The sequence below is a fragment of the Ruditapes philippinarum genome, unplaced genomic scaffold (assembly GCF_026571515.1).
Source record: "Ruditapes philippinarum isolate M1 unplaced genomic scaffold, ASM2657151v2 ctg21913_1_1_1_1, whole genome shotgun sequence".
Taxonomy (NCBI): Eukaryota; Metazoa; Mollusca; class Bivalvia; order Venerida; family Veneridae; genus Ruditapes; species Ruditapes philippinarum.
Window position 1 is genome coordinate 1 of NW_026863289.1, and position 11,745 is coordinate 11,745.

Below are 11,745 nucleotides of genomic sequence, written 5' to 3' on the forward strand. Positions count from 1 at the left end.
TTTTACTCCCACCTTAATGGACAGTTCTATCTGCTCACTACCCCATATCTTCATCCAGAAATCGAACCCCGCCCAGCTGCATGAACCAAGACTTCCTCATCACAACCATCATACCTTGAATGATCCCAAACCTGAAAAAAACAAATACTCAGAAGAAATCAAAAACAAACAGAACCTATATACATGTAGAACTTTCAATGGCGTCGTATTGAGCTTTCTTTTTAAGGATTCCATTTTATCTATTCTGTGTTTAACTACATTGTATTTAAATCTTTAAGAAGTGGACTATATTTATAAAGGAAAATTTGTTTATATATTTATACAAAAAATAAAATGGCCTTAGATTTAATGCGGCCAAGATATCAAAGCTGCAGTTTTATAAAAGCGTCTTTTTCCTCCGGTGTATCAACAAAAGAATAGACGTGATCTAACTAGAAAACCCATATCATATTTGGATTATGAGCTGAAAATTGTAACATCTATATGATTGATTGATTGATTGATTGATTGATTGATTGATTGATTGATTGATTGATTGATTGATTGATTGATTGATTCATTCATTCATTCATTCATCCATTCATTCATTCATGCATTGAACTTACGGGAATGGCTCAGTATCATTGGTTCTAGATTCGACGAAAGATTGTTTATACTTTCCCGTGGAGGCATCCAGGTTAAATATAAGGAACGGGAAAAAGTATCGTATTTGTGGAAGTTCAGCATGATGTAGTTTGAATGTAAGACGATCAATGGATCCGACATTGGAACACAGGAGAGCTTTCGGCTCCTCTAGCAGACGACTTAGCAACGGCTCTATCCACCCTGAGAAAAAAATCATGCATCTCATTTTTTCTGGCCTACATTTTTGGGTAACAGTGAGGTAAAGTTTGTTGCTAATAGATTTAATTAACTGTTCTTTAAAAAAAATCAACATCAAAAACACCATGATAAAAATAATTTACGGAATAAAGAATTATATACTTGTTGTAAAGAAAACTTCTCCAGATTACATGAAATGCCTTTTACTATATGATTAAAGCAGCATGCCTCCAGATTCATGCTCATTTTTCATCAAAATTTTGAAAATGTATTTAAAAGTAAAATATTGTGAAGTGAACAAAAAAGTATTTTACACATTGCAAATCCAATAAATTACCGAAGAGAGGTCGGATATGCAAAAAAGAATAAATATGTCCTTCATGTAATTGTGTCTTACGAAGAATTTAAAATATACATGTAAATATAAAAAAATAATATCTACCCGGTAAAACTTCCATGTGGCAGTCTAAACACACGAAATATTCGGCGTCAATACTGTTTATCCCTGCCTGACGAGCCATCATCAAACCAACAGATTTCCGCAGCCTGATGACTCGAACCTTTTCCATGTTTTCCAGGTATATGTCAAGAGTAGATTTTAGCTCACCTATGAAATAATTTAAAATATATCAGAACTTAAATAATGAAATTACTAACGATGGCGGTTCGATAAAAATGTAAGAGGAAGGGGAAAAAAATAAAAAAATCTTTTTTATGATGTATCGATGCTAGGATATCATATTTGGCGACAGTCTTTAATCGCGTTGGGCAATCTGGTGTTTAAACGCGCAATATTTACAAGCGATTCACGGCACACACGTGCGTTTATTATACCGTCATTATGAGGTACACCATAATCATGTGAGGACTCGAAATTGTTTCAGATAAACAGTAAGCTTTCTTTACAATCGAACTTAAAAAAAAACTCTTTTCAGAGCCATCGTCTACCGGAACAAAACAATTCTTCTTTTAACAATTGTTATACTTACTGTTTTCCGATCCATCGTCCACCAGGACAATTTCTTTGACTATATGTGCCGGTGTGTTGTAAAGAATACTATATACGGTACGTAGTAGAACGCTCAAATGTTCGTCCTTAAAGGGTATCACAACGCCTATTTCCGGTAAAACTTTTGGATACCTCAGGTCCTTGCATCTAAAATGTAATATTTCGGTGATTAATTGTGCGTCTGTTACAGTTTGTGACGTCATTATATGTCGCAACGACTATACATCTCGCTAAATGTCGCACTTTCCGCTAAATGTCGCACTATTGCCGCTAAATGTCGCAACCGACTCTAAATGTCCGTAAAATGTTGCAATGATGACATTAAATGTCGCACAATTTTCCATTACCCTTAAATGTCACAACACTACTATCAAATGTTGCAATATCTAAATTTATGTTAAGCCACTGGTTTTATGACAGTATTAACGTTATGTAGGTGATCTAGGGACTAGCTGTCTGTCACATAGGAAAAGATTTGAGATGATGTACAAAATAATTGGTTGTAATTTTCTAGAAAAAAATCAATTAAAATTCAATCTGAGATCAGAATTTTTAAATAATTGTGTCGACCTTTCATCTACAAGCATGCTTATCTGCGGTTTTATCGGTATTAACTTTTCCATGTAACGAATGAATATTTATTTAAAGACATATACTACAGTTACATAAACATAAAGGCAGATTGGAAACTGTATAATATAATTGGTGAAATTTTAAATGAGCTTTGATCAAATGCAATTGTGTAACTATGACAACTGTTAGCAACACTGCACCTTTACACTGCTGGAACCGAAATATTTTACCAGTATATAGATAAACTCAATTTTGCTAGGCTGCACATTCGTGCAGACTGAGCCGGCTCTTTACTCATGGCTGACTAACTTTAGAAATGTATATCTTGATATTCCCAGATTGATAGACATTTCTAATCAATGGTAGATTGAAAAGTGCATTTTACAAATTCAGGTTAAAGTAAGGCTTGCAAATATGTACAGTCTTACCAGTGTCAGAATTTTCGGTTGCTCAAGTTTAATTATAATAATCTATTCCTTCTTGCAGTCCATCACACTACCTTTTCTATTTAAAATAGAATATGTCAAATATAAATATTAAAAGCATACGTTGGCAAAAATGCCCCAAGATAATATTTGCAAACAAAGTGTGAAATATATCTCCCATATTTAATGCATATGAAACGTTTGTGAAACGTTCGTGTTTTGCAAAATTAAAATAATTCTGTGATATATATAAAATGAAAAGTAGAAAACACTGCAAACTCAAAATTTTCCAAGAAATTATATATGATCTTTTGAAATTTTTAAAGCGAACTTATAAGGACGTAAACTAATACTCCACTTGATTTGCGTTACTATTATTGTATATAAACCAATTCAAGGCCCATAAGGAAATGTCTGCCCTTTTATAAAGGGCGGACAACTTCTTTGTCCCTTTCTCGTATGAGAAGGGGAATCATGTGATGCGTGCATGTGGTCGCATGGTCACTTTTCCTCCAACATGTCCTCGATGCGTGTATGTGGTCGCACGGTCGAAAAATTCTAATAATTTGACAAAGTTTTCGAAAATGTAGACTAGTAACTATATTACTCCTATTTAGGAATATTAAAATCTATATAGGGCGTTGATTCTCTTAAATAGGAGAGATTTTAAAAAAGCCTTATTACTATGAAATTTTTATTTAAAAATAGTAGAAATAAACGTAATAACAACTTAATAAGAAGTTTTAAAAGCTTAAGGAGATAATTCTAAAAAATATTACTAGAAGTTGAGAGATAAAATATAACATAAAAACCTTATTTGATCTTTTGTACCTTCCACATGTTCTAAATAGGTGTTTGCTCCTTATTAGTTTTTAATTCTTCTAATTATGGCATACAAAGTCCTAATTGCTTTTTAGTCGTCACTCCAACACAATATATATAGCGATTTTCAAGCTTTAATCCGTGCACGAATGGGAACTTGGGTAGAATAACCGACGTTCCGTAAGTAAGCAGATGTTATGAATAAGCAAAAAATGCCAACGCCTGAATCCCAGGCTAGGCGGTAACGACACTTAGCGGCGGTAGCGACACTTAGCGGCAATGGTGGGACATTTAGTGACAAGTGTGACATTTAGCGGTGTTGCGACATATAACGGCGTCTCACAGTTTTATAAACATGCAGTAGTTGACAGGAAAAAGGTAAGTATCAAATACACGTAACCAATACTCTAACATTTTTTGAAGTTTTTGAATCATCTTTTTTTATATAAGATATAATTAATGCATATAAGTTAAATGAAAGTATGTGATTTTTGCAAACTTATAAATATTCTAACCTAAGCTCGATTTTTGAAAAGTAATTATAACAACTAACTAACTAACTAACTAACTAACTAACTAACTAACTAACTAACTAACTAACTAACTAACTAACTAACTTAACTAACTAACTAACTAACTAACTAACTAACCTAACTAACTAACTAACTTAACTAACTAACTTAACTAACTAACTAACTAAAGAACGAATACGGATCTCTTAACTAAGTTATGAACATACTAACTTGCGTGCGTGCGCTCGCATGCGTGATTCTTTCCTTTGTTATTTACGCATTCGTGTTAACAAAAACAAACAAACAAATTATTTACATATCCGGTCTGTAATCATCCACTATTCTATGCATCGAGATTATGTCGCTAAGGTAACCATTAAAATCGTCACGTGAAAAATCGTCTCTGTATTGAGGAAGATCTTCCGGGGAAATTTCGGATACGTCCATGACAACTTCCGACCCGTTTATTCCTGCAAATAAAGTGACCAAAACGTACTGACCACGTATGCATCGTGAATAACATAAAAGTCCGAAAATTGTTTGAACTCTCTATTTGAACTAATTCTTGAAATTATAAAATGTTAACTACCGAGATATAAATATTCAAATGCTGTATAATTGTAAACAAAAAGTATTGAATCGGTTTAGAATTATTGCAGATTAACATTTAACATTTACTGTTATTACAGTATGCAAGAAAAAGAATCAAACACCAGCTGTCGGTTCAGACGGGAATATCTAGCTCTCGGGTAACCATTCAGCGGTAACTCGGCAGAGCCTCGTTACCGCCGTAAACAGTCACATTCGAGCTAGATATTCCAGTCTGTACCGGCAGCCACTACCGTTTACACCGGTGCTGGTCGCAAACCCATTATGTTGGTTTTGTCATGACGCGGCTCGAATATCACCCGTGCTAGAAAACCCTGTCTTACACCTCCCATGTAAGACAAGTCGCGTGCTTAAAATGACGTCATTACCACGCGCCTTTTATGAATGAATTTCGTTCTTAGGATGGCGTCATTTAACCGTTATGAATCAAACCGATTCTGCAATTCTTGCATATCAGACTGGCGTTTCCGTTAGTTTTACCCATGCCGGAAATTTCATCTGGCATGGGGGGTTCCAGATGAGTCGCGTGCTGTACAATTGCACGATAAAGATGACGTCATTTTACCGTTATGAATGATTTTGTAATTCATACGCTGTTGAATGAAAGTAGTTACGGTAGTAATGATATAAATTTTCATAGAAAATAATGATAAAGAATTAAAAATATAATGGAATATGGTAGAATATGCAAGAAAAAATATCTGACATATGTTTGCGGTTCGGATCGGAATATCCGTCCCTCGGTCACCCGCCCATGGGCGGATCACCTCGGGACGGATATTCCTATCAGAACCGCAAAATATGACAGATATTATTATTCTTATGTTATTTTGTTGTGATTAATGCTTCCGAGGGATCACTTTGTTTCCAGAATTTTGTACTTCACAACAGCAGGTGTCAAGTGCCGTGTGGCAGCCGTAAAAAGTTTCCCCGTACTTCACTTCAGTGTTGTTCTATTTTCTGGTCCTTCGGGATCATTGATGCAAACACTATAAAGTGTTAAGAAATGGGTACCGCTCAAGCCGGTGCTAGGGGGCGTGAGGGATGTTGCACTTATTGCCCTCATGCACAGACTCAATCAAACCGAGTCTGCAATTCTTATGTTATTTTGTTGTGATTAATGCTTCCGAGGGATCACTTTGTTTCCAGAATTTTGTAAGTTCATACGCTAATATAATATATATATGCGTAATGAGAATATCAGATTTCGTTATTTGAGTCGCGTCATGACAAAACCAACATAATGGGTTTGCGATCAGCATGGATCCAGACGAGCCTGCGCATCCGCGCAGTCTGATCAGGATCCATGCTGTTCGCTGTCAGTTTCTCTACTTGTAATAGAGTTGGTAAGCGAACAGCATGGATCCTGAACAGACTGCGCGGATGCGCAGGCTCGTCTGGATCCATGCTGGTCGCAAACCCATTATGTTGGTTTTGTCATGACGCGGCTCATTTTTGTTCTGAAAATAATTGATATGTAATATGCAACAAAAAGAATCAAACAACAGCCGTCGGTACAGACGGGAATATCTAGCTCTCGGGTAACTGTTATAGCGGAAACTCGGCAGAGCCTCGTTACTGCCGTAAACAGTTACCCTGGAGCTAGATATTCCTGTCTGTACCGGCAGCCGGTGTAAGATTCTTATAATGTTAGTAGCAAATTGGGATAAAAGCGAAAACGTAAACGTTTAGTTTGAAATATCCATTCATATGTGAAATATGCTACACTTCTTCACCAAAATATGTAGTCCGTATACAGAGAAATGAAATAAATGTATTATTCTTATATATTTCAAATATCGACTTGGAGGTTTTTGATTAAATATGTATTGAAAGCACGTGATAGTTGTTTTGCTGAATTTAGTAACACATGTTTATAATATATACATTTAATGAAAAGTGACAGAGAACATGTGCTGTACGATCATTTGTACAGATAATTCCCAACAAGCAAATGAAAAAACTTATTTCAATATATATTTTCTTTAACAGTGAGCAATGTTAAAGTGATAAATTTATCAGTTCAATAACTTTTTTATCACTACGTATACTTTGGAATCATCTGAAATTTTGGTCCAGCGAAAACGGTTGCCGGTATGAATACGCCCGCTGCCAACCAATCAGAATGTTTTTATATATCTCTTCACAAAATTTCACCAAACGATAAAACGGCTTTCAAATGTTAAGTAGGAATTATCAATTTGGCACGCTATTCTGCTATTAAAATGAATTTAGAAATAAAACATTTAGACCAAATCGAGGTAAAAATAAGTTGCGAAACAACAAAATTAACGTTACACACCACGTGATGTAGACAGATGTTGTTGAAAACAAATTTATATTTTATTAGTACGCACGAATGTAAAGAAGTAAATAAAAATGAAAACGAAATTAATCAGATATTCAGTGAAATTATTTGTTTTATGTACAGTTTTGGTCGTTGGTATTAACGTTTTATTAGTTGACAAAACCAGGAAGGTTGTATTAAATTATACAATGAACGACAGTACACATGGAATAATTGGTAAGGATCTTATCAAAGATAAAATATTATTTGTGATTTTCACAGTTATGACATGGCAGCTGAAAAATGTATCCGTGGAGTTAGTCAGATAGCCGGAGCAGCCGGAACACATTTTTGTCTTGTCCGGCTCTTCCGAGGATGAAGCCGAGTCACGAGGGGTGAACCCCCATATTGATCTCAAAATTGAGCATCGGTAAACAATATATGTAAATTTCCGCTGATCCATATGTGCGCTGTTACACCAAAATTTGAAGGAGAAAATCACAGGGTAAGATTTCAACTTTTTAAACACATATATAATTCAAAGTTTTTTTAGAAAAAAAAATCGAAATGTGATTCGACTCTCCTGACTTTCATATATTTACCCATTTTTGTTCCGGATTTCAATGCAGTCTTCGTCGGGATACTTTTACCGTCGTTGATTCTGGTGTGCCCAAAACACGCAATGCATATGAAGAAAATGTCGCTAAATGGACTCAAAATAAAGAGTTTTCACAAAACGATGCTCAACATTCAAACAAATCCTTATTGAAAATTTATTCAGATTTGGCTCAAAATAAATTACCGGTCAAAATTTCATTGCCATGCAAATGTTTTTTGATGTCGACACGATCTCGAGTAGAATATTTCTTTTGACGGCAGTTTGTATGAAGAAGTTAAATTACTTTTAATTCACTGCATGACAATCAATTAGAAAATACTTGTGCTTGTGGGTGGTAATATTTTGTGAAAACTGTATTAAGAGTCCGCTCAGCGACATTTTCTTCTTAAGCAATGCAAGTTTTGGGCACACCAGAAACCACGACGAAGACTGCATAAAAATCCGATGCAAAATGGTAATATATAGAGAAAAGTCAGGAGGGTAGAATCACATTTCGATTTTCTTTCAAAAAGCTATGAATTTTATATAAATGTTTAAAAAATGAAAACTTACCCTGTGAATAATCTATTTTCTCCTCACATATATACGGTGTTACAACGCACATATGGATCAGTGGAAATTCAGATATATTAATCATATTACATAATGGTTCGTATGATCTTTAAAAAACACTTTGGACTACGGCAGTTAAAAGCCTTTTTTCTTCACAACGTGATTTAAAGAATAGCCATAAGAGAAAATTGTATATTTTCATTTAAAATACGTAATAAGTAAATTCATCCTGTTCATTTATTTTCTATTTATTTATTCATTTTATATATTCGAAGTACGCAGACATTCAAGCGGACATTAATAAAAGCGGACATTAAACGTTCTGTATTAACATTTTACCTCATATTGACGTGTTTTGACGCCTTTTCAAGTTTTCAACCCCCCCCCCCTTCTTTTGAGACCTCAAATAGTGAAAAAAATGCCCTATTTAGGACCCAAAAACTGTTTTTCGTTTGAAAATTGTCATTAAAAACGTGACTACATTTTCGGCGCCGCCCCTTTCAAAAAGGTACATCAAGGGGGTGCCTGAAGAGGGATGTGCCCCCTTCTTTTGGGGGGTTTGAAGGAGGACTTGTGAGAGGCTTAAAATGGCCCCAGGATGGTCTCAAGGTATCGTGTAACCAACGCTTAAAAGCCTTTTACTCTATATTAATTCATTTAGAAGTTGGAGCACTTTGAAATCAGTTTTGATGGGGAAAAAAAACGAAAAATAGCGAATTTTGGCATTTTTGAAAGTCCCCTGTTGCTATGGTAACAAGAAATTTAGATTGAACGTGCAGTTACAAAGGTCGTGGCCAAGTCAACATGTGTGCCAAGTTTGATCAGTATTGAAGCATTTTTTATAGTTTCATGGCAGTTTTAATTTTTCAATGAAAACAGCCATTTTTCACAATATGCTCATGCAGTAAAAGGTTTATAAAGGAAATATCGTTTTTTTTTTTGTATTAATTTAACTTTATATATTCACCTGTAATATTGATTAATTTGAAATAGCACTTCTTGAATTTGCAGTCATATAAAAATTCGTTCCTAAATTTACCTTTCTGCCAGGTTTGATTGACAGGTCTAATTATCCAATCAACTTATAGCAAGTTGATTGATGAAAACAACAAGTATTAGCATTTCCAAAAATGCTTGGAATCGCCGTTCAGCCATAAATAGTTTTAAACTCGCCCGGAAGAAAGAATTTATAAAGTTTTTTTCTTTAAGTGCAAGTTTTGGAAAGAAAACAAAATATATTCTTTTATACTACATTCTCTAATCAGAAATGACATGTAGCAAAAAATATTGCAATTTACTGTGTTAATCCTGCAAGAGACTAAAGACTGGTTCTGAGTTCGTACATTGATAATGGTATGAATTGTACGAATAAGTAACCCGACAAAACATGGCGGTTGGGCGAGTCCATTTAAATCCCTCATTGAAGTTTTTGACGTCCATTTTTTTATCATGTGATACTGAATTATTCGCTTTGATTGGCTAAAGGCAGGCAGTGTACAGGTGGAACTGTTCAAATCTTGTCAAGTGTATATATCGCCATCCGATAATTATTATAAATGACTCTTTGGCTTTCCAACAGAGCTATATTCATTCAGGTATTTGACATGTTTTGCACCGTGCAAGTACTGCGGTATTTTTTTTCTCATATAAATGGTCGAATAAATTTGTCTTATTTGATTGAAATTTATTAATACATGTACTAAATGTTCGTTCATCAACTATGAATGGCCTGGTATGATACATACGCCACTACCTATGTATGGCTTCATGTATCTACATGTATCTGGAAAAAAGTAATACCTCGGATGCATTAAAAACAGCAAAATTACATGAAAATGGCAGACTCGTCTAGATTGAGTCTGTATATGAGAGATCATGAAATAGTGCAACATATCCCTCACGCCTTCTAGCACCGGCTTGAGCGATACTCAATCCTAAACACTAAAAGAACTGGACTCAATGAACCCATATAATAAAATGTATGGAACTTTGAATTTTAAGTGGAAATATATAGATTTAACATTTGCATAGATTTGAAAATACTTTGACGATTCGCCGCCTTTTAATACAATCATTATGCAAACTTTTTTAGAACAACCCTCTTTTATGTATGTAACTGGAAATGTTTTCTATCGAACGTGTTTATTTTCAGGCTGACTAGATGTACATGTATGCTTGGAACAGATTAAAGCGCACTTTATTCGTTTTACCTGAACAAATAACTCATGTTTTCAATAAAACACAATAACTTTTTATTTACTATTGCTTTTATCAAAGGTATTGCTTCCAAAGAAAGTGCAAATAGCGGAGAGGGTCATTTTTTGGAGAAAAAGAATGGAATAGTTAAGACGAATGACATCTTCGAAGTAAAGCTGAAGCCAGGACTGATGGAACTAATAAATCCTACAACACCAAAATATGCAGTTACAATAAATGCCTCCTATTTTCTAGAAAATAAAGAACTGTGCTCGTCATTTAAAAACTTAACAATTCTCATCATTGTCTTGTCTGCACCAAACAATTTTCAAAGGAGAAAGATCATCAGAGAGACATGGGGTAATTCAAGATTTTATTCTAGTTACGGGACAGTCAAAGTATTATTTCTCCTCGGCAGTGTTTATAATACAAACATTCAAGATAAAATAAAGGACGAATTCAACCTTTATGAGGATATACTTCAAGGAAATTTCATAGATTCATACCATAACTTGACACACAAAACTATAATGGGATATAAATGGTTGACTGAACGGTGTAGAAATGCTAAATATATCATCAAAACAGATGATGATATTGTAATAAATTTGTTCACTGTTTTCCAAAGCAGTATGCTTGATATATCTGTTAATCAGAATCATGTTCATTGCCTTCGATTCTACAACCCTCCAATCGTCCGAGCAAAAAGCAGCAAATGGTATGTTGAACCGCATCAATTTAGAGGAACTAAACGTTACAGTCCATATTGTCTTGGACAATACGTGATGTTCCTTAACGACATCGTCCCATCTCTGTATAAATCTGCATCCTCCACACCATTCTTCAGGATTGACGATGTTTTCAATTATGGTATCGTTATGAACAATATCCCTGGGTTAAAATACAAGCAAATAAAATCGAACGAGTTTGTGTCATACTCAAAGTTGACCACACTAAAATGCTGGGAACGTTTGGTGCCAAGGTGCAGTCATGTGTATATAACATTAGACAACGAATCACAGGCAAGGGCTGTTTGGTTAAATATAGTTCGCCAAAATCAGCGGAGTGAAAAAAAACACAACCACTAAAATATAAATATAATGACCCAACTCAAATGCTGGAAACATTTTTGTGTCAAGATGTCCTCACGTGTATATAACCGTAGATGACGAATCACAGACACGGTCTGTTTGGATCAAATATAATTCGCCAATACCAGTAGAGAATGAAAACAAAAACACAATAACATAAATATATAGTATGTCATATGTGTTGCATTTTTGATTAGTTTATGTAATATATTAATTGGTTTAAACTTA

The 11,745-nt window shown here is 34.6% G+C and overlaps 2 protein-coding genes across 2 annotated transcripts; one reads left to right on the forward strand and one right to left on the reverse strand.

Annotated features, from left to right (window-relative positions):
- Positions 1-10: 10 nt before the first annotated feature.
- On the reverse strand, positions 11-11,739 carry LOC132721731 (polypeptide N-acetylgalactosaminyltransferase 4-like). Its single transcript, XM_060706099.1, has 6 exons — positions 11,576-11,739; positions 4,480-4,633; positions 1,812-1,978; positions 1,265-1,429; positions 606-825; positions 11-131 (listed from the first exon to the last, which is right to left on the reverse strand). Exons 2-6 carry the CDS (start codon positions 4,608-4,610, stop codon positions 38-40), a joined length of 777 nt encoding a protein of 258 aa, XP_060562082.1. The 5' UTR covers positions 4,611-4,633; positions 11,576-11,739; the 3' UTR covers positions 11-37.
- Positions 10,401-11,602, forward strand: LOC132721730 (beta-1,3-galactosyltransferase 1-like). Its single transcript, XM_060706098.1, has one exon. It carries the CDS (start codon positions 10,456-10,458, stop codon positions 11,512-11,514), a length of 1,059 nt encoding a protein of 352 aa, XP_060562081.1. The 5' UTR covers positions 10,401-10,455; the 3' UTR covers positions 11,515-11,602.
- Positions 11,740-11,745: the final 6 nt, after the last annotated feature.

What these genes read in the sequence shown, in the direction of transcription:
- LOC132721731 (XM_060706099.1), bottom strand. Translation starts at nt 4,610, where the DNA reads ATGGACGTATCCGAAATTTCCCCGGAAGATCTTCCTCAATACAGAGAC. An exon ending in GATGATTACAGACCGGATAT is followed by an intron (nt 1,979 to 4,479) that starts GTAAATAATTTG and finishes ATTACATTTTAG; the next exon opens with ATGCAAGGACCTGAGGTATC. An exon ending in GGACGATGGATCGGAAAACA is followed by an intron (nt 1,430 to 1,811) that starts GTAAGTATAACA and finishes ATTATTTCATAG; the next exon opens with GTGAGCTAAAATCTACTCTT.
- LOC132721730 (XM_060706098.1), top strand. Translation starts at nt 10,456, where the DNA reads ATGTTTTCAATAAAACACAATAACTTTTTATTTACTATTGCTTTTATC.